The sequence below is a fragment of the Corylus avellana genome, chromosome ca1, assembly GCF_901000735.1.
Source record: "Corylus avellana chromosome ca1, CavTom2PMs-1.0".
NCBI classification, from domain to species: domain Eukaryota; kingdom Viridiplantae; phylum Streptophyta; class Magnoliopsida; order Fagales; family Betulaceae; genus Corylus; species Corylus avellana.
In genome coordinates, this window is record NC_081541.1 from 11,105,280 (window position 1) to 11,129,258 (window position 23,979).

The 23,979-nt window shown below is 35.9% G+C and overlaps 1 protein-coding gene across 1 annotated transcript; it reads right to left on the bottom strand.

Moving 5' to 3' along the window:
- Positions 1–154: 154 nt before the first annotated feature.
- LOC132177769 (SAC3 family protein B) lies at positions 155–21,941 on the bottom strand. Its single transcript, XM_059590221.1, has 16 exons — positions 21,680–21,941; positions 21,208–21,309; positions 15,198–15,431; positions 14,067–14,312; positions 13,264–13,365; positions 8,897–9,127; positions 8,560–8,795; positions 8,179–8,279; positions 7,817–8,032; positions 7,071–7,298; positions 6,907–6,998; positions 6,734–6,827; positions 5,837–5,929; positions 3,000–3,721; positions 2,800–2,914; positions 155–2,212 (listed from the first exon to the last, which is right to left on the bottom strand). Exons 1-16 carry the CDS (start codon positions 21,820–21,822, stop codon positions 470–472), a joined length of 4,698 nt encoding a protein of 1,565 aa, XP_059446204.1. The 5' UTR covers positions 21,823–21,941; the 3' UTR covers positions 155–469.
- Between the last annotated feature and the right edge of the window lie 2,038 nt (positions 21,942–23,979).

Consider the following 23,979-nt stretch of genomic DNA (forward strand, 5'->3'; position numbering starts at 1 on the left):
GAATCATATAGTTATATTTATAGTCATCAAGCAAAGTGAAAAAAGTAGTCCGGCTTATGTGTATTAATTAGGTTTTTAAGTAGTTCTCCTGCTTTGATTCTTTCCGGCCATGGGAGAGATTTTTTAACTGTTTGGGGATTGAAAAAACCTAAGAAATTCGAACATTTGTTTGTTCATAAAAAAATAAATAAATAAATACATAAATTCTCATAGGGAAATGTGAATTCTCACATCTTTACAAGGGAATCAACGTTCCCACGGGCATCTAGATTCTCTCGACTTAAATACAACCAAACGGAATAATCCTTTTAAGATTCTTACCCCAGCCAAACGCCTCATCAATGTTATCCTGGTGTTAATGGTATATTTTCTTGCCACCTTCGAGGCCCTCGCTTTCGTCTGGTGCGTGCGCCCCCCGGTCTCCTATTGTTAAAGATACTACATAAACTACAACACAACAATTAGCGACTCAAAAATATATAGACAGTTTCTCGTCTAAGCTGTTCTGCATCATATTACAGTGTCCCAACAAATTATTTAAATTATCCATTTCCTTGGTCGTTATGCCAGCCACCACTATTTCAGTACAGGAATTGCCTGCCACGTCAGTGGCGATGGCCAAGTCACCGTCGTGTTCGGTGGCTTCGTGAACTTGATCGTGTAAAGCCCTTCCTGAAAGAGGTTCAAAAGCATCTGGCCGTGACTGACCCCCACCCAATAAAAGGGAGCTGCTGCAAACAACTTCAATTACTTCATCCAGTGATGGACGATCCATATAATAAGGTGAACTTGAACTCCCCTCAAGCGCCAACATATCAATGTCTCCAGAAATTGGAGCAATATGACACTCCAAAATATATGCCTTGGAGAAGATCCCAACGGATAAATTTGCTAACCGCCAGTTGAAAATTCGTCGAAAAATCATTGTCCACCTTGGAACAATAGAGTAACATGTGTTATGGAGCTCCAGGCTAGCACCCTGTTGTAGCATTATGCTTGCCTCTTTCATTGCATCAGCAAATCTCATCATCTTACTTGCTTCTGTCAGGTATCTGACCAAGCAATTTTCAAGTTCTAATTTCTGGTTCTTAATCTCCTGGCCCGTATAAGAGCCTCTGCCCAACCAGGATATATCATCAGTAAAAGTGGGAAGTTTAGAGTCCCTCAGTGCACACATCAGTGGTTCAATCTTTTCCAGAAAGTTCCATCCTATGGTTGGCAAGTCCCACTTCACCACTCTATGTTCATCACTAGACTCCTCCAGCAAAGCAATCTCAGGACAAGGCCAGCCAGCAGGATTGGCTTTGGCAGTAGCAGCAATGTTTCCCAAAGACCTATCCAATGCTTCATTGAAGGCAGAGATACAGTCATTCGGACCTACTTCATAATCATTCTTCCTCTCAAGCACCTCTAATGAACAATTCAAGCGAGAAAGAACCAGTTCATGTGTTTTCACATTATGGAGGACAGGTTGCCGTGGTGATTCGCTTGCCAGCCACTTTAGCCCCTCCCTCAATTGCTCGTCACTGAAAAATCCATCTGGCTCTTCCATCCCGTGGTTCACAATGAGGGGAACAACCTGAAAGCTACTTATCCGTGACTTGTCAATATCATGAAGGCCCAATTCATTTACCATAATAGAGAGAGACTCTGGAGTCTCTTCCTTGTATGAGCAGCTTAAGATCAGAAGGGGCAAGCAAGAACCAGAAGGTATTGACATGAGAAGATTCTGGAGTTGGAATCTTTGATGCTTCCATTGAATGTTTTCAGATACAAGAAACAAAACTGCACTTGCACCAGATACCGTCTCACCTAGATTATCAAACTCTGCATCCTTAACTATAGACAAGCAGCAGGTAAGATACGAACCATACTGGCCAGGAACCCATTTCCTCCACATTGATAGGCCAGGAGATGAAATTATCAGATCATTCTCACTCTCACTTTTGCTGGAAGGCATGAGCTTTGAAAGCAACCACGCTGCATGCAAACAAGCAACTTGGCTCCTCTGCCCCAATTTAACTCCTTCCAGGTTGTTCATCTGAGAACATACAATAAGTTTCCAGCACAGGCATTTCGCTTCTGGATTTCTTCTGCTCAGAATACCAGCTATAACATCTGAAACATTAAGTCTTGACCATGATTCGACATGCTTCTTATATCTCTCCCCAATAACATGATCAATGTCAAGCTCGCCAGAATTGCTTGGTTGCTACATAAAAGAAGAAATGAACAGCTTAAACAAATTAAGGGGAAGAAAAATCATCGACAAAAGTTTTAACACAGTAAATGAAGTATATTTTTGAACAATAATGTATTTAAGTAATTCTTTTTATATGTAACAAAAAAAAAAACTTATGCAGTATACCTATCTCATATGTGTAAGATGCAAAATTCATTGTTAGGTAAATCAAGCAGAAGTACAAGTTACAATAATACGATAGGGGCAGGTGGTTACACTTAATTCAGTAAGCATAAACCAAGATGAAAAGAAATTGGAGAAAAGGAACAGGTTGATATATATATATATATATATATATATATATATATTAATTATCAGCTAGTTTTGTATAGTAAATTGCGAACATGGGAAGGTATTGACAACTCAATGAAACATTTTATGTACTTCGTTCAACAAGACGGGGAACAAGAATCTGGAACCCAAAAGGTGATGCGCTAAGAAAAACTTACAATGGAATTTTATTCTTCAAGTATGTTTTTGAAATAAAGCATGAAGAGGAATATAATCTGGAACCAAGATAAAATGAGTACATATATTTTAAAATTTACAAGCCTTACATCATTTTTCTGTCGAATTGGTGGCCCCAATGACAATGAATCTAATGCAGCATTTGCTGCTACCTGCATTTGTTCACGAAATTCCCTTCGTTTTGTGCAACACCGCTTCCATAACCTGACACAAGAGAAATGAAAGAGTAAGGCATCTGAAGGAAGAACAACCTCAATATACAACCAAGGCAGTAGAAGAAGCTAGAAACCTTAAGATCAACTTGAGTTTTGCCTCGGCAGTTTCTTTATCATGATCATGAGGCAAAACTTGGCTGATTTTGTTTTCTTCACGAGTATCTGAAGGTCCTGCATCTTCCAAGCTATTTATAAGCACACTTGAGGATGCAGATTTTTCCACTGCATAATCACATATACCATCTGAAGATCTCTCTTGCAGAGTTGTTTCTGACACAATCTGAAGTGGCATTTCTTCCACGTGAATATGGACATCGTTTCTCTCAAGAGTTTTTCTGGAGAGATCATCACAATTTGGCTTCCATACAATTCCAACTTTAGCAAGCTGCGGTTTAGGGGAATAGGGGGACAACAGGAAACCCTGAGGTGAGATAGAGGCACCAGCTGCCGGATGGTCATTCTCTCTCTGTTTACTAACAGTAGGTAAAATGACAATTGGCTGCTGTTGTGGGTCATGAGTTGAGGATGAAAAATCTTCACAATCAGCCATTTCTTCATTACTTGTGTTGATAATACTTTCACTTACAACAGATGGAATGGATACAACTTCAGCAGGAGTTAAAGGTGAAACATCCTCGTTTATCCTCCTTGACTTCTTCAATTGAACAAGTGCTGAACATTTTGTAGGATAGTCTTTATTACGATTGCAAAAAGGGCCTTCTTTCATCATATAAGGTTCTTCAAAGATCTTTATTGAGAACCCATGATACTGTAAAAGGCTTTCTATGTCCTCTTCCTAATTTCATCAACAAAGCATAAATGTAAGCAAAGTTTGAAACTGCAAAACCACCCTCCAGATTATAATCTAATATATGTATATAAAAGCAGAATCTTTCAGAAAAGTGACTAAAATTGCGAAAAGTGGCATCTTAAAATAATGACTAGTCTCCGATAAGTTAAAAACAATCAAACTTACGTCTGATACACATGCCTTCCCCTCCTAAAACGTCATTTTTGGACTCGGTTTAAGGCACCCTGTTTCACACTCACTCAAACACCACTTCCCCTCGCACTAAAAGTAAGTTTGTTTGTTTTGCTTTGTATTTTTTTTTTTAACTGTTAAGAATTATGAGTTTTAATTGTATTGAAACATAATAGGCATCACACCAATAATACTGGAGATTCCTTCTAATTGCTATTAATGTGTTGCTAATCAGAATCCAGGTTTTCTTCTTTCTTATTTTTTTTTCCTCTATACTTCCTTTCATTTTAAACTACTCCTATAGGAACAAAGATGTTAACATGTTTTAATTTATATGAATCAAACTAAAAATAATGGTCCAATGTTTTAATTCATTTAAATATTTTATGGGATTTTTTTACTAGTTTGTGTGATTTAATCGAATTTTAAAGCAATTTTTGGAAGTGCTTTTTTTGCTTTTGAAAGCAAAAATTTATTTGATTGAGTGCATAAAAGGAACATAAACTCCTTCAAAACATTAAAGATACAATTAAGTATTGAACTTGATGTGAGATGATTTATTTGATTGCATTAAATGTTGAGTGAAAGGTTTTATTTTATTTTTTATTCATAAAAAAGATTTTGTTTATTTTGCTATGCATTTTTTTTCAAATGTTCAGAATTATATGGGTTTTATTTGTATTAAAATATAATAGATATCATACCAACAAGTCTAATTTATAAATTGTTTTTTATTCAAATTGTTTTATTTTTCCTTTTGTAAATTTTACATTGAATTTAGGGAAATAATGGTGAGAAAGAGAATTCCCTATCGTTGGTTTATGACCTTATTTTTTGTTCTAATTTATATATTATTTTTTATTTATGTTCTAAAAGTAGTTTTGTTTACGATATATATGCAAAGTATGTTCGAAAAAAAATATCTATTTGACTAAACTTCTTCCTATACCTATGAATTTCATTGGAACCGAGAAAAGTGTATGTAAAAGATAGTTATTTTCTATTATATTAGTATTTTTCATTTTCCTTATTTTGTCTTTATTTTTTGTGGTTCTATTCTTCCTATTGCTTTTTTGGTCCTTATTTCTATGTTCTTTATACATCATTTTTTATTCAAACTACCTTTTTTTTTTTTTTTTCCTATTGTAAATTTTACACTGAATTTAGGAAAATGATGGAGAGAGAGAGAGAGTTTCCTATCGTAATTTTTGTTCTTTTGTTGTTATAATTTATGTATTTTTTTTTATTTATGTTCTAAAAGTAATTTCTTTTACGTTATATATGTGATGAATGGTCAAAACAAAAAATCTCTATTTGAATTGACTTCTTCCTAAACCTATATATTTCATTAGAACTGGGAAAAGTACACAAAAAAACAGAGTTCTTTTCTATTATAGTAGTATTTTTTTATTTTCTGTTTGTTGTCTTCATTTTTTGTGGTTCTGTTCTTCTGTTTCAGTTTTTTTTTTTTTTTTTTTTCCTTATTTTCTATTTTCTATTTTATTTTTTATTTTTTATTCAAATTGAATATTTTTTTTCTTTTGTAAATTTTACAATGAATTCACGGAAATGATGGTGAGAAAGAGAGTTTCCTACATTGTTTTTGGTACAAAGTATTAACCACATTAAAATTATTGTTATTAATAGCATTAACATTCGAGAGAAAAAAGAATTTTGTAGTGGAGAGGAAGTGGTATTATTGTTGAAATATGATGGATCGATGTTGGTTTGGTTTTTGTTTATGCTGTTGAGAAAAGAAGGAATATGGTTGAAAATGATCTTATGAACATTTTTTTGGTAGCCAATTAATTAATTGAATGAGGAGAAAGGAAACTGGTTACAGAAAAGACTTTTCAAATGAATTGTAATGAAAAAAAGAAAGAAAGCAAATTCAATAGAATTTAATGCACACCAAGCCAAGAAAAGTACCTCCATTCCAAGCCACATGGCAACATGGGCGACAGGGATACCTTGATTAAGCTGTAGACCTGAGTGTAGAGAAGCAAGTGCCTGTGTCCGTAACTGATGAAAATAGCATCGACAAGACAATGTTAACATTATGCGTGTATATCTACATTCACAAATGTTTTTGCGCCAGCAATTATATATGTATATGTAGCAACTGAAAGCAACAGAGAAAATGAACAACTCCAAGTAATCAACTACTATTTTTCGAAATCAAATTCACTTAGCCATCTGCAAAGGGAAAGGAGAAGATCCAAAAATATAGATGATGAATTGTGATTAACACCCAGTGGACATGTCTATCCATAACTAGGAAACTTCTTAATCCATTATACATATATTTTTGCAAGCAACTATTGGAAAATGTGACAATACTGCATCAAACTGTGTTGTCTCAAAAATGTGGGTTGCTTTTGCGCATGAGGTGTGGCTCTCACCTGAAGGAGCCACCCCTTGATGCTCATGACCGTCTTGCTTCCCATTAAGATGTGCACGGTCAAATCAGTTATACTCAAGAATAGACTAGTATTTTAAGTGCAATGTACTGCCTCATGAAATAAAGTATCTGGAAAACCAGCATACATAGTTAAGCAAAAGAAAACGCGTCAACCTTAAGATATAAATGAAAATAATTTGTATATATTGTAGCTTAGATGATGAAGAAAGGAACTCTATTGTTAATACAATGCCTTCCATCCAAAGCAATATGCCAGAAGCACATGCATGTGTTACATAGTCCACTAGTTTCTTCATTAGCAACTAAATACATTGTTTATACATGCTACATTGGCCAAAGATTCTGAAACTGATTCTGCAATTCAATACTAGAAGCACTAAATCAGAAGTAACGGTTACTCAGACCTTTGCAAAGTGGGCATGCATTAGGCATGCTTGAAGGTAGCTTGCTCTCCTTGCAAGCCGAAAGAAGGCAATGAAGTTACTTGTTCTGCAAGACCTGGAAGAACAAACCAAATAAACTATTAAATCGAGATCAATACTGTAACCTGGAAAAAAATTTGACGGGAAGCACCAACCTTGCTACATCACGGGCAAATAGCACTTCTGGAGTCTGTCTTATTTCTGGAGTCATCTTTGCAAGATCAAGTGAGAGCTCTGCAGCTTCAACCTAGCAGGAATAGCTTATTTTGACAGATAAAATGAAACCTGTACAATCAATGTGATTCTGCAGATGACTTACTCTATACCCAGGATGCTTGTCCAATTTGAGAAGTGCATAATAGCCCCGGAACTCTCTTTCTGTTGGCACATTTATTCCTTTCTTTCTGTGATCATCATAGATTTGGAACAACTCAACTGATGTTTTATTCATTTGTTCAATGTTGAGGTGTGCATCAAATCCCTCAGAAAAGCCCTCTCCTTTTGTGTGTTCACATAATTCATGCATTACAATTATGTGAAGTCTTATCTGAAATCCACAGCAATAAGCTAACTGATTAGTCTTGAAAATGAAGATGGAGCTTGTTTGTCAAGAAACAAATGTATATCCACCAACAAAACAAAGTACAATAAAATTATTTGCCTTTTCATTATTCAAAGATGAACACCAACTCATGGAATTAACAACTGTATATTACATGAGGATACTGGGTGCAACTGTTATATACATACACAATTATGTAGAGTCACCAATAACTTCATATATTTAGAATGCATAGTAAATGTATCACCAGGAGGAAGAATCACTACTAAGTCAATTAGTTATCAATCCAGCAGATTCTTTTTGATAGAGGTCAGCCCACATGCTTGCATGTAAGCACACGTGCCCCACAATCGATACAAGAGTGTTCTTTTCTGGACCAAAAAGTAAATCTGATATTCCAAAGGTAATAAAAAAAAGCATATACTGAAAAAATATGAAGCAAAGAGCATTTGCTTAGTATAAAGTCAGACACAAATGTCGTATGGTGGTCTTGAGGATTATACCATCTGCTCCAGCATAACAATAGCCCCTTGGTTGAAAATGTGTTGCATCCTCAGGTCCATCCGGATTGCCCTCATCCTATCCCACAAGAAGTTATATATGCCAAGAAACCGGTCATCATAAGGCAGATCTAGCAAATTGAGCAGATAATCAATTGTCTTCTGCAGGACTGGCATGGGACGTATCAAACTCGCCTCCCTCTCAGCTGTCCTAGTATACTGTGTAACAATAGTACAAGAACATCTCATCAATGATGTATGGCCTAAAGTAATTTCCAAACAAATAACAACTTGCCAGATAAGAAAACTCCAAGATGATTTTTTTGATAAGTGATATGAAAACTCCAAGATGATACAAGGACTACCTTCTTAACAGCAAGGAATTTGCTGGTTTGATTTCTATCACCATCTACTCGTTCATGTAAGTCTAGATCCCCTTTTCTCTCGCGTTCTGCCCTTTCTGACTCTGAAAAATAAAGTTATTAAATGTCAAAAATTGAAATTTCACAGCCACTTATAACGCAGGACTAGTACTCACTTTGAGATACTAGAAAATCCGATACAGCTCAAATTTAAAAGTATTGGTCATTTACGATGCAAAGAAATCCAATCCATACACAATTTCTCAAAAATCTTAGTTTCTTCTTTGCCAAACAATTAAAAGGAAATCCAAACCACAAAATGATTACAATTGAATCCGTCAGAATTACGGCTTTGCTCATAAATCAAGAAGTTGAGAGACATACCAGGACACATATCTGGGCATAACCCAGTAATAATATTAGATGGTTCAGAGCCATCATAATCAGATATAACATGGGCATTGGTGAAATCCCTCGGCAATTCTGGGGAGTGGTTCCCAATAGACTGCTCATTTCTAGTTGCAGAAACATTTTGGTCTGTAAAATCAGGACTGTGTTGCACATTTTCACTTAATTCAACCTTGAAACGGGCCAATCGTTTTGCCTTGGCTTGCATTTCTCTGTAAATTACATGGGAAGAGTAGAAAAGATAATTTTATGGTTTATCTTAAAGCATGACTAATATGGGCAATAAATGCAATCAATACTCCCAATATTTTACCGTTCAGCAATACCATCTTGGGTGGAATAGGACTTTTCTGGAAAGAGTTGATCACTAGGAAGTAAAGAAGGTGATCTCGTTCTTTTGAGAGCTGGGGGGCTGGTGGGCTTGGTTGCTACAACTTCAGAAACAGGATTGACTGCAGATGTTGATAACTTTTGATGAATTTGAGAATCAGTCGCAGAAACAAAATTTGACCCAGTAGCCATCAAAGGAGGAGATATTGCAGGCCTGAAATCATGCACTAAGCCACTTAGATGTAAAGTTTTTAGCATTTTATTTTCTTGTAACTTGCTAAGAAATCCTGCAACCAGCCACTTAGATCTAAAGTTCTTTACTTTTTCTTTTCTTACTGGGTTTTGAGGCAATTGGAGGGGAACTAGAATTTATTCACTACAAAAATAATAATAAGAGAATAAATGGGGAAAATATACTTTAGCTCCCTGAATTATCACCACATTTTTATTTACACCTTCAAACTTTAAAAAGTGGCATCGGGGCCCCCTGGACTACCACCGCATGTCAAACTAGACATTTTGCATTTTTCTACCCAAAAAAACCCTTAAAATTTATTAAAAACTAAAATTTAGAAAAAAATAAATAAATAACCGTTTGAAAAAAAAATTAAGGGAGCTAATATGAAAAAGGCCACCCCTTTTGGTATTTTTAGTTTTCCCCCTGTTTGTTTAATTTTTTAATAATTTATTTTTTTCAAATGGTAATTTTTTAATAACTTCAAGGGTACTTTGAGGCAAAAAATGAAAATATGTCTAATTTGACATGCAGTGGTAGTTCAAGGGGCCCCAATGTCATTTTTTAAAATTTGGAGTTATAAATGAAAATGTGGTCAGAGTTTAAGAAGCTACAATATATTTTCCCAGAATAAATATCTCTGAGAGCATTTACGTTTGTGTCCACTCTCAACTCTGCTTATTCCAAAACAAAATTGTCAGTCAACACCATTTTACAAGAATTGCCTGCTTGGTCAATTCTCCAATGTTACATCAAGAAATAGTCCTTTCATCAAGAAAATTTTAACGGACTTCTAACCTCCATTAGGCTCTCTATTGTTTCTCTCCCATCACCATCCCACTACTCTCTTACTTCAGAACTTGCTTCAAGTTCCTACTGTAAAATGGCTCTCTCTCATTAGCACGTTCCAGAACCTACTCCAACCTCTCTAACTAAACCAAGGTGAGGGTTGGTGTGCAGAGCGGAAGGATGGTCTGAGTTTGGGTTAAGATTAGGGCCAGAGAGGGAGGGTTGGTCTAGGTGAGGGAAAAGATAAGAGAAGGAAGGGTATTTATAATGAGGTGTCAATCAGGTTGGTATTGGTTGGATCCCCAACACCCATCACCGACACTCAAATTGATGGCATCAATTTCTAAAATCCAGAAACTGACACCAACCCGCAGATCGCTAGAAACTGACTCATGTCAGTTGATCTCCAGTCAGGTCAGTTGGGTTTCAGGAAATCCGGTCACCGCTAGTTTGGTCCAACAATTATAACCTGCTAACTACTTGGCAGAAAATACTGTAAATTTTGGATGGATGTGATATATTAGGTGGTTCTAAATGTCACTTTTTTGCAGACATATGGTCCATGTTATGGTAGCAAAAGTAGCAAAAACAGATATTTGAGGGAATGGAGTTGAATTTGAATGTGATTGCAACACATATAAAGAAAATGGCAGCTGTTTGCTTAATGGATGTATCTCATTTAAGTGGCCATCTTATCAACTGCCAAAATCCTTGGTTGTGTAATCAATAAAAAAATATAGGATGCCTTACATGAAATCCCAAGAGGATTTATGGAGTAGGAATGGCTAATAGTTTGTTTGTGTTCACCACTACCATAACAAAGCATAAAGCAACAATTTCATATTATGTACATATACACACATACATTATAACTTAAACACAATATCAGGCTAAAAGGATATATCTTAGCAAAAAGTATCAAATGATCTAGAAAATGTAACATTTTGCATGAATTGTAACCTATGAACTCTTGCAGATGAATAAGGATGACTTTAAAGACTTGCAGAAGAATGGGTGCTTTCAAAAGTAATGGATGTGAAGCAGAGTCCCCTTATCAAAAAAAAATCCACAAGTTTTTCTGAATTACAGAAATAAGAAGACAAGTGTAATATAAACACGCATGCAGCTTTACAGAAGAGAGGAGAGTCCAACCCTCAAAGTAGCACAATCCAAAATACTAAGACAAGCTGTATGATCTTTACAGCCAATTGTTTAAGTGTGCTAATATTTTCCTTCTATACCATATACCCTATGGCAATATAAGCATATATACATGTTCCATAGCATTTCCAACAAGCAGTGGCGAAGACAGGGGGCTAGGAGGGCATGATCCAACCCAAGCCCCTAAAGAAAATAATTTTATAAGGCTGCCCCACCACCACCACCACCCCCTCCCCACCCCCCAAAAAAAAAATGAAAAAAGAAAAAAAGTGATTCAGTCCTCAAAAAAATGATGTAAAAAATGTCTCTTACAACATAATTCTTTTTTTTTTTTGATAAGTAATGAAATAAGAAAGTTTGGGCTTTTTTTTATTTTCGATTACTTGAAAATAAATAAATAAACAAAAAGTCCAAACCCAAAAGCTCCTACGCAAGCCACCAAAAAAAAATTCAGAGTGGCCCAGCCACCTGAAAAAAGTATCTTCTTAGTTAATCTCATTGTATTTTGTTATTTTAGTTGGGCTATAGATAGAGGTAACTATTTTAGTTGTTAGCCGGTAGCTGTTAGGCTCCCACACAGGCCGCACCCACTTTGACAAACAACACAAAATTGGCTAAATTATTATGCTACCTAGGAGCTTTATTGTTTGGTGTAAGCATGTGCAAATGTCAAATCCCATTCAGGTTGATTTTTTTTTCTTGTGGACAATATGATGTTGATTGGGATTTTTTTTTTTTTTCATATAAGCACATTAAGTTGACTGTTGATCCAATGGTTTTGTTGTTTTTCCTTCTCTTTTTTCGGTTACTTAATCATTCTTTATTTTTGGCTACTTAATCATTCTTTATTTTTGGCAAAACAAAATAGAGAATCGATTACTTTTTTAGTTGTTTGTCAAAGAAAAAATTCTGTCATTTAAGTTCGTGCTTTTTTCACTTAACTTGTGCACAAACCTCTGTCAAGTTACACGAAGATCTATATTAGTTGCATAAGATAAAACAATTTACTGGTAAAAAATATAATATTATTTTATTAATTCGGCCACCCAAGAGAAAAATCATGGCTTCGCCACTGCCAACAAGGTTATCTTACCATATTCTAATATCTTGTCCAACTAAAGATGCATATAAAGAAAGTTTTTAAGGTTTATTAGGAATGTATTTTTTTGATCATCCCATACGCATACCCATGTTCATGAAGTGTTTTCTCCATTATAGGCACTTAATTTTAGTTGAAAAAGGAGAACCAAAATTTTTTTCCTATGTGATTTGACAAAAAAATTAACTTAAGAAAAGCAATTTTTCCATTTCCAATTTTGGGTTTAATTTCTCCATTATAGACACTTCATTTTAGTTGAAAAAGGAGAACTAGAATTTGTTCCTATGTGATTTGGCAAAAAAAGATTAGCTTAAAAAAAGCAATTTTTCCATTTTCAATTTTGGATTAAACCCCAAGGGGTTGACTCAAATGGTAAGGGTCGTGGTCTTGGTGGCATTCTCATTAGGTCTAAGGTTCAAATCCTCGATTGTAAACAATTCCTTGGAGTGACGCTCATCAACGAAGCCGGAGTCTTGGATCCGGGGTTTGCCCAACAAGGGCGAGTACACGAAGTGCCGTGCCTTGGAGGGGTTTCCCGTCATTAAAAAAAAAATTGGGTTACAAATAATGAGATATAATAAAATTTCAAAACATTAACTCTTTCCTTTCCCGAATTTTCTCAAGAATCCTTAAGTACTTTGGAAACAGCAAGAAGAAAATCAGTTACAAAATTATTGCCGTCAAGTGGGTTAAAAAAAAAAAAAAAAAAAAAAAAAAGAGAAAAGAAAAGAAGAAGAAGCTACATTGAAAGACACAATCAAGTTGGAGTTGACTCTAATGGTATTGTGACTTGGATTAGAAATCTGGCACTGGCAGCCTTTTGGTACTTTTGACGACCCCATTTTGGATTGCCCATCTTATCAATTTTCAAAGGCCTTGGCATGTTTGTCTTCAAAATTCAGTAGTCTAGAAAGCTTATGAATATATCTAATCCCCTTTATTTTCTTTTGCACAAGGCATATTGTAGGTTTACGGTTTTACCACAGATGTAGTTATTTCTATGCGTATTAATAATAGTAGTAGAGATGAATAACTCCAACATATGCATTAAGTTCAAAACATGTACCTATGAACTCCAGGAGATTTTTGGTAAACAGGAGTGACTGCAGGGCTGGTGCTCTCAAAAGCCAAAGGCGGCGAGAGCCTTCTCTCTTGAGCTCCTGGACCCCTGTAACCAAAAAGAAAATGGGTTAACTGTTCTCTGATCCACTACACGATAGTAAAAGGAGCTTCAAATTCATAACCAAACTGCTGAGTCATGGGTCTCGATTATTGACTTTAGAAATCAAAAGCATGCTCTATTTCATAGTTTTTGTCCTCTTCTTTTCGATCAACACCATGAAACCATCTTGAATTGAAACATGTCCTCTAGGGTTTTGTTTTGTATCTCATATAATTTTCTAGCAAAGATTTGAGTTCTTTCTTTAATCAGAGTGCGATTGCTGGTTTTCCAGTTTCAGTTTATCACAACATGTGAATGCTCGTTTTTCAGTTTCAGTTCTTTTTCTCCCCCTGAAACATATTGCCACCACATCATCCTCCAGGATTCAAAATTTAATGCATTCTTTTAGGTTGGAACAGAGCTAAGTGCTCCCTGACTTTCCAAAAGGGGATTGTTCAAAAACATCCTCTTTCATAATTTTGTCAAGATCAACTCAGGACAAATTTTTCTACACATTGATATTAGTGGCATTTCTTTGGTAAAAAAAGAAAAATACAAATGCATACATATACTTCCCACACATACTTCCCACACAAATTGTTTAGGGTTATCATCGTTAGACTATTGCACCAAGGAAGAAAACTATAATTGACCGTAAATTAAAAATAAGGACTATAGAACTCTAACAATATTTATGTAATACTTACCTTCTAGAGCCGTTTGGAACAAAATGTGAATCTTCCGGTAGAAGTTCCCTCTCAGATGGTAAAGATGGGGGGGACCTGTTTCTTTTCAAGACTTGAACACCATCATGATCAGTTGAAAATTTTCTTCCAGAAGCATAAGAACCTAAATAAGATGAGCCTGAGGACTGGTCTTGATGAGCCAGGAAGTTGGCATATGCGACTGGCGAATTGGGCTGATTATGCAATGGATTGGAAAATGAAGCAAGCCTGCACTACAAAAGTAGCTTGATCAATTGAAGATTGCCAGGCAGGATGGGAGGGGAGGAGGTGGGGAATCAACAAATAAATCTAAATTTAAGCAATGGAAGTACCAATGAAAAGCCACAACCACGCATGTCGCGTTTAAATGATTATTTTAAGTGTACAAAGAGCTGATCTTGATTGCAATGATTCTAAACCAAAAAGAAAAATAAATATAAACAGATGTTTGGTACAATTGGGATGCCTGACTATAGTGGACTTGGACAATGCCTGAATCTAGAGAATGGGTTCTCAAGCCCCATTAGTTTTACTTATCAAAAAAATGTTTGACACATCTTATCAAAAAAAAAATGTTTGACACATGGTAAAAGGCAACAATTAATGTTACAAAACAAGCAATAGAAAGTTCTCACTTGGACAATTGGCAACCCCAAAAATCAACAAATAAGAGACTTGACATTTTGAGTTAATGATTTCAAGCGTACACACACACATGCATGCAAGCGCACTCGCAAGCATACACATGGAGAATTGAACCTAACACTTATTTACCATTGAGCATCACCAAAAGGATGAAATCCTCAAGATTCAAGAGTTATTGAAAGCCAAAGTAGGTATGTGCACACGCTCACACACACACACAAAGTGGATCCTATCTAAGGTGTATCCTTTCACAATTTTGTCAAGATCAACTCAGGACAATTTTTGTCTACACATAGATATAAGTGGAATTTCTTTGGTAAAAAAAAATACAAACGCATACACATACTTTCCACACAAATTGTTTAATGTTATAATCGTTAGACTATTGCACCAAGGAAGAAAATTATAATAAACTGCAAATAAAAAATAAGAACTATAGAACTCTAACAAAATTTATGTAATATTTACCTTTTAGGGCCATTTGGAGCAAAATGTGAATCTTCCGGTAGAACTTCACTCCCACGTGGTACAGGTGGGGACCTGTTTCTTTTCAAGACTTGAACACCATCATGATCAGTTGATAAATTTCTTCCAGAAGTATAAGAACCTAAATAAGGTGAGACTGATGATTGGTCTTGATGAGCCAGGAAGTTGCCATAAGCGCCTGGTGAATTGGGTTGATTATGCAATGGAGAAGCAGGCCTGCACTACAAAAGTAGCTTGATCAAATGGTTGCCAGGCAGGACGGAAGGGGAGGAGGTGGGGAATCAACAAATAAATCTAAATTTAAGCAATGGAAGTATCAATGAAAAACCACAACCAACTTCACATTTAAATGATTATTTTAAGTGTACAAAGAGCAGATCTTGTTTGCAATGAACAAAAAGAAATATAGACAGATGTTTGGAATAATTAGGATGCCTGACTATAGTGGAGTTGGAAAAGCCTTAATCTAGAGCATGGGTTCTCACATCCCATAAGTTTGACACATGGTAAAAGGAACCAACTTAATGTTACAAAACCAGTAGTAGAAGGTTCTCACTTGGCAAATCGGCAACTCCAAAAATCAACAAATAAGAGACTTGACATTTTGAGTTTATGATTTCAAGCATGCACACACACATGCGTGCAAGCACACTCGCACGCATACACACAGAGAATTTAACCTAAAACCTACCATTGAGTTTCACCAAAAGAAGGATTTAAATTCTCAACAGAATGAAGAATGATTGTTTTCAAAAGCCAGAGGGAGGTGAACATGATCTCAGAGGAAATGGCTTATACAATGCATAGTGGGAATGAGAAGGCTTAAATAAATTAGTCACGCAAGATACAAAAAGCCATGACTCCTTGTCAAAATAGTGAATAAACTACTAAAAATAAAGTGTGAGGAAGACCACGTGTGTGCATAATATTTTGTTTTAAGGAAATGTAGCAACTTTCGTGACAATAAATAAAGCGTAGGGCCATACGCAGTTACATCCCATTAATAAGAGTTACAATAAATCTCTAGAGAAAAAAGAAGGCCACGAATTATATGAACAGAATGCCTATGCTTCAAAATGTAGACCCTTAGAAAATTTCCTTAAAAACTCAATTAACACACAGAAATTGACAAGCAGAATGGGTATCAAGTCAGAATCCAGCCAATATGGCAACAAAATTATGTAGCTGTCAAAACCAAGGCAGAGCTAGTGTGACATAATGAAAAGCTTAAGAGGATAACAACCTGGAGCAAGTCCGAATAGTGGATACATAACATTAAAGAATGCTGAATAAGGCACAGAGAACTAGCTACCTGGCAATATCACTATTGGAATGACAATGAAGGAGGTGATCTGGTTCTTTTTTGGGTTTTGAGATCGAGCAACCTTGACCGTAATGCTAGTTAAAGAATTACATGAAGCAAGAAGTGAAGCAGAAGACCTTTGATGAATTTGGACTTCATAATATTTAGAGAAAGATATTTGCCTGTCAACAACTAGGAGGAGACATGATGAATGTGGGAGAGAACTGAGCCATGAACCGGAAATTCTGTAATACAACAGGTTGTGACATTCTGATAAACGACAACACAATTTTGTATTACAAGTGGGAAAGGTTATATAAGCTAATGGATGATTGTATTGAAACGCAAAGCATAAAATGAGAATTCCCATGTCCGAATGACCCAAAACAAGTAAAACAACAACCAAAAGTAACCAGCCTTCACCTAGGCCTTGCATTGCTGGTCCAACAACTGCTTGTATCGGGTTCTAGGCAGGTTATGGTCGCCAAACAATAAATAGTTGACACCTCACACTGCTTAAGCTGGTAATATGCACTTGGATAACCACCTTGATGTATTAATATGTCACAGGGGTCCTTAACACATTAGTTCAGCACAGCATTTATAACCTGCTGACCACTTGGCAGACAATACATAAATATTTCAATTGATGTTATGTAACAGGTGAGTCTATTCATGTATGGTCCACGTTTCCCTGGAAAAGTATTTGGAAAGTTAAGGTTCTCCTGTGAGTGGCCTTTCTTTGTGTGGACAGCGACTCTAGGAAAAAGATTTAACTTCGGATAACTTACGTAAGAAGAATATTATTGTGCTAGAATGATGTTGTCCGTGTAAGAATAGTGGAGAATCCATTGAGCACTTATCACTTCATTGTGAGGTTGCAACAAAGATGTGAAGTGTGATTCTTCAACTTTTTGGTGTTGCTTGGATTATGCCTCGCTGTGTGAGCGAGTGTTTGGGAAGTTGGAGGGGACAGTTTGGAAACCATAACGTTGCATTTATGGAGGATGGCCCCTTTGTGTTTGATATGGTGTCATTGACAAGAGAGGCATGCCCGAAGCTTTGACAAATTGTGAGACTGGTTTGCTCAATTTGAAGAAGTTGGTGCAACATACACTGTATACATGGAGAGTGGCATGGACTACTTCGCATGTTTCTACTTTTTCTAAGTTTTTAGATTTATATTCTTCTTTCTCTATGGGTTAGGGGTTCTCTTGTATACTTCCTGTATACTTGATTCACTTACGCTCCACCCATGTGCCCTTTATACTAGAGACCAATGTTACTTCCTCATAGAGAATATGAGGCACCATCTCTAACAATTTCCACCTTGACAAATATTCAACCCCTTAGGAGATGTCAAGTTCTCATGTCTGCACCTTGAAGCAATAGTTTGGGGAATGTCTCTTTTCTAGCACCAAGAAACATTGCTATAGTCCAACCAATGCTTGAACTTGGCTGCAGGCTTTGTCAATGTATCAGCCGCATTCTAGAAAATGTGAATTTTCTCAAATATCACTTCACCTATAACAATCAGGTCCCTTATCTTGTGAAACCTCACATCATGATGTTCTATTCTTACTTGATACACCTGGTGCTTTGCCAAGTAAATGGCACTCTGACTGTCACAATGCATTTGAACTCCACCTTGCTTTATACCAAGCTCTTTGACTAGCCCCTTTAACCACAGCACTTCTTTAGTAGCTTCAACCGCTACCATCTATTCAGCTTTTGTAGTAGCCATTGCTACCAAGGATTGTTGCATAGATCTCCAACAAACTGGCACTCCTGCTAGTGGGAAAACATAACCTACAGTGGTCCTCCTATTATCCAAATCACCTGCATATGGAACATCCTACCGCACTAGAATATGGAACCTTTGACATATCTTCAATTTCTTCCTGTGTCTTTGGGCATTGACTAACATATAGCTTGAAGTAATTCGCCAACAGTGTACTTACTAATTTAGCATTTTCCATAATGAATTTCTCTAACACCTTCTTGACAATTTTTCTGAGACACCCATAATTTTACGGCCTCCTTGTCCCTATGAATCTCTATACCAAGAATCTTTCTAGCAATGCCCAAATCTTTCATATCAAACTCCTTAGAGCATCCCCATCAAGCTCTTCATATTTAACATTTTTCTAAATTTTTAACAAAATCCACAAAAAAAATCATTTATCAAACTCTTTATCCAAAGTTAAATTTAACATTTGTTTTAACTCCTCTCCAAACATAAAGACACCAAAAGCACAAGCCATTTATTTTTTTAATATTATTTTAATTGTTGAGGTACATTTTGGTAAATCTCTCACATGGAATCAAAGTGAGTGAGTTTCATGGTAGTTACATTTATTAATAAAAAATTATATTTAGTTAAAATACAGAAATATTTAGAGAGTTTGATATTTGGTAGCTTTGAAAAGTGGCTGATTAAATAAAAAAAACAAAGTTAAATATAGAGAAATTATAAAGAGCTTGGTGCTCCATCTCAGATTGTCTAAACCCTTCTGGATATTCCATGTAAATTTGCTCTCCCAAATCATCATGAAGAAAGTTTTCTTTACATACAACTGCTCCAATTCCACATTGAGATAAGCGCCTAAAGCCAACACTAGCCTAATAGAAGTGTGCTCGACAACCAGGGAGAAGACTTCATCATAATCAAACCCTTTCTTTCATGAGTATCCCTTCGCTATTAACCAATCCTTGATCTTTTCCCCTTCTTTTCTGATGCCGTTTCTTTTTCTTCTTTTTATGAATCCCCATTTCCCTTGGGAAGTTCCACCAACTCCCAAGTTTTGTTCTTGTGCAGGGATTCTATTTCCTCAACCATAGCCTCCATCCATTCACTCTTCTCAAGACTACTGAATGTTTCCCAAAATGTAGAAGGATCCCTGCTACTAGAAACCAATGCATAAGAAACAAAATCCTCGAAACCATACCTAACCGGTGGCCTTGTGTTGCGTCGGGGTCTGTCTTTAGCTATGTTGTAATGTTTCTGATCACTGGTGCTAGATTCTTTTTCTCAATAATTTTTCATTCTCCTTTAGCACTACATGCACCACTGGTTTATTCTTGTCGCTTCCTTCTGATTCCTTCTTCTAGTCTTCCCTAAAAGCCTTCAGCGTAGACATTTCATCGAACACTACATCCTTGCTGATCACCACCTTTTGTGCCTCTGGATTCCAAAACTTGCCCCTTTCTCATTCCCGAGAAAAATATACCTTTTTGACTTTTGATCAAGCTTTGGCCTTTATACTAGAGACCAGTGTTATTTCTCATTCAAAATATGAGCCACCTCTAACAAAAATATACATAAACTATAACTTAAGTACTAAATAGCAGGCATTCTAAAAGGATATATCTTGGCAAAAGAAACAAATGATGTAGAAAACCTATCATTTTGAATGCATTGTTACTTATGGACTGCAGCAGATGAATAAGGAGGATTTGTGGCAGAGCAGGTGGTTTCACAAGCTAATGGACATGACTCTGCAGCTTTAGGTCCCCTTATCAAAAGAAAATCCATAAGTTTTTTCTAAACTACAGAACAATACGCAGACAAGCTTCCAGAACATGACAAGACCAGTGTTAAATTAACATGTATCCAGATGCCCTGACCAGAGGGGTTTCCAGCCCTCACAGTAATTCAATCCCAGATATAAAGGCAAATATATGATCTTTACCACAAATTATTTAAGTGTGCTAATATTTTCCTTCTACACCATAGGAAAATGTAGGTATATGTACATGTACCGTGACCTTTTCAACAAGGTTATCTCAACATATTCAAATATTTTGTGTGACAAAAATGCAAATGAAGAAAGTATTAAGGAAATTCATTACAATAAATAGTTTTATCTCTTGTTCTGTTGGAAGTTGGATGATAGGTCTTAAACAGATATCCCACGCATTGTGTCCATTACAGACATTTTATTTGAAAGTGGAGGAACCAATTTTTTTCAGTGTGATTTTAAAAGATTTTGTCTTGGGGGGTTTAATTCGACCAAACTGAACTAAATAGCTGCAATTAGGTTAAATAAGGCAATTTTTCCTTTTGCAACCTTCGATTTGAAGTAATGGGATATGGTAAAATTTCAAAACAGTAATTCCTTTTCTTTCCCATATTTTCTCGAGAACCCAACTGTACTTTTGAAACAGCAAGAAGAAAATCAGTAAACAAAAAAAAAATGAATTGAGGAAAGAAAAAAGCTATGCTGAAAGACAGCACTGAATTGGAGTTGACTCTAAATGGTATTGTAATTTGGAATAGGCATCTTGCAGCCTTTTGGTACTTTTGATGACCCCAATTTGGATTATTCATCTTATCAATTTCCAAAGGCCTTGGTCTGTTGGTCTTCAAACTTCAGTTGTATAGAGAAAACTCATGGATATATCATATATGTAATACCATTCATCTTCTTTTGTATAAAGCACATCCTAAAGCATACATTTACGATTATTGCCACATATATAGTTACATCCAGGTGCATCATCGATGATAGGTAATAGAAACAAATAACTCCGTCCCCAAGGGTAGTTCAATGGACCATGCATCATGAAGCGAAGGTCACTAGTTTGAATCCCCACCCCCCTCTTGTGCGAGGATGTAAAAGAAATAAAAATAAAATAAAAAAGAATCGAATAACTCCAACACGTATGCATTTAGTTCAAAACGTGTACCTAAGAACTCTAGGAGATGCTTGGTAAGCGGGACTGACTGCACGGCCAGCGCGCTCAAAAGCCAAAGGCGGTGACTGCACTCTCTGTAGAGCTCCTGGGCCCCTGCAATCAAAAGAAACTGCATAAATTTTTTTCTGATTTAAGTCTCAATTATTGATTTTAGTTTGTGGTAATGCCTTTTAGGGGGGGAAATAATAATAACATGCCCTATTTCACAGTTTTTGAACCACAAAGCCACATGGAATAGAAACACGTCTTCTAGGGTTTTGTTTCGTAGCTCACATATCCTGAAAACTAATCCTAAATAATTTTAAAAAATAAAAATTGATAAAAGTAAAGAACAGAAATCAAGGCCAAAAGAGCTGTGATATGGCGTAGATTAACCCATCCTAATTACTTTCTCGCCCTACACTCTTTCTATCAGCTAAAAGGAGCTCAGAGAAGTTCAACCTCTGAGAGAGAGAGAGAGTACCTGGGAGATCGCAGAGGGGCCGAAGCGGAAAACGGCGGCGTAGGTGGTGACCGGGAAGGAGGGCGAGGGTAAAGGCCGAAAGTAGGTGCGACTGATTGAGAAGGTTGCTTTGGGCCTGAATCCTTCCCAAATCCCATTTCCATTTGTCTTCTTCTTCCAACCCCTATTGCATTCCGGCATTCAGGAAAACCAGAGGGGTACTCTGGTTCACTTGTTAATAGCCCGGGACATTGCACGGAATGAAAATCAAAAGCAAAACGACGTCGGGTTCCAAAAACATTTGGCCCAAACTTTCCGGGTTTTGTTTTAGAACATTTTTTTCTTCTCTTTTTCTAGGGTTAATTACATTTTTATTACTTAGGTTTGTAATTTTTTTTTTTACTTAAATTTCAAATTACTTACAAAAAAGAGCTCCTACTACAAGGTCTAGGCATAAAACTCATGTTTTGTGCATTCCATTCAAAAGTTGACACCTCAAGTAATACACTTTAATAAAATAAAACTAAAACACTGGATAATAACCAAATCCTCTAAAAATTAAAAAATCAACCCACACATTCACCTTCACCGCTTGACCTCATTACCAGCTAGTGCGGCCTGTAACATACCTGTTATTGATTTGAAATTTTCTATATGGATTAAGGATGGATGATTGAATGATTTGTAAAATAGTAGACTGAAAATAGAATTGAACGAAACGAATTACAGATAAGGATCAATTTGAGTTTGATCGGACTCCTATTACAAGACTAAGGCAAAACTATCAAGAACTATAAACTACAGGTTCCACAATACAAGATATTTGATATTCGATAATGGACCTCTACTAACTTTTGGTTTATATACCATTTGTCAAGCCCAAGTTGTTAAGCCTAATTGATTCTAGCTGTCAAGTCCAACTGACTAACTGTCCAACCCAACTAACTAATAACTCAAACCCCAACTGACGAATAACTATCAAACCCAACGCACCATACCTGTTACAATACTCACCCCTTCAAGAGCACCTTGCCCACAAGGTGCAGCTTAAAAAGATATAGCCCATTTGTGCAACATATGACAAGCTGCTCTTCTCCATTCCAAATTGATGAATTTAAGAAAAATTTGAAAAGAAGACAAATAAACCCCTAATCCCAATAAAGTTGTAACTCTCCTCTCAGGATTGGGATCCCTAGCAATAACTGGGGAATTACCCATCAATTTTTTTTGAAATTCTAACAATTGAATCTCATTCAAGGATCTACAAGTCGCCACGTATCCCACTAATTAAATAAAATATATAATAAAATAAAATAAAAATATGGGGCCACCCCCAAGGGCTGGTTACAAGGACGAAACCAACATTCAATTTGGGAAGGGACCAAGGGCTAAATTTTTTTAGGGGAATGACTAATTGGCAAAAAAATACGTTATTTATTATTATTATTTTTTTTTTTTTTGCCTTAAGTTTTTTTTCTTGTAATTTGGGGGGGACCAGGGCCACTCCCAATCCCCCTCTAAATCTGTCCCTAGACAGTTGGGGGTGGCCGAAGCCACCTCAGCCACCCCTAGGGCCAAAACTCAAAAATTAAGAAGGTAGAAGTGGAACAAAAAACTTGCTCCTTTGAAATTTATGTTTAAGTACCACTAAGGTTGTGTTTTTTGCACATAAAATCGAATACTCAAAAAATAATAAATTCTTATGTAAAGTTGTTTAAAGCTAAACAAAGATATACTATTGCTTATTAAGACCTTTTATTTTATTTTTCTTCCTTTTGTTTTTTTTTTAAAAAAAAATAATCTAAAATATACACACCATAACAAACATTAACAAACATTTTTTTTTTTTTGTTAAGATCATCATGCTACCATATGGTTCCCGATATTATGACCATAATTTGACTTTAATAGAATGAAACAACATACTTATAGAAGGGCACATATTGGACCTCTGTCCATTGGATTTTTTATATAGAGAGAAATATTGTATACACGTCTAACCATAGAATTTTAGTTTGTTAATGCACCAATAATAAGCTCCGAACACTTGATTACTATCTCTAAATTCTAACTTCTTATTTTTTTAAATCAGAAAATAAAATAAAAAATGTTCATAGTCCCATAGGAAATACAAATTTAAATTGGGCCAGAAATGTTTTTAAAAAAACTTTTTCCTCCATCAATATTGTCACTTTGCCCTCATGAATTGACAATCCGAAACCCTAAACAACCCTATTGTCCAACCCTATTAAACTACCATTTTGTGTCTAAAACCTCTATTTCGTCAGTAAAATGCGTTAACTCATACGGTCAATCTGTCA

Coding starts and splice junctions, on each gene's coding strand:
- LOC132177769 (XM_059590221.1), bottom strand. CDS start 21,822: ATGGAAATGGGATTTGGGAAGGATTCAGGCCCAAAGCAACCTTCTCAA. Junction 8,280..8,559: donor ATGCCCAGATATGTGTCCTG/GTATGTCTCTCA, acceptor TTTATTTTTCAG/AGTCAGAAAGGGCAGAACGC. Junction 2,213..2,799: donor CAATTCGACAGAAAAATGAT/GTAAGGCTTGTA, acceptor TCTTTTATGTAG/CAACCAAGCAATTCTGGCGA.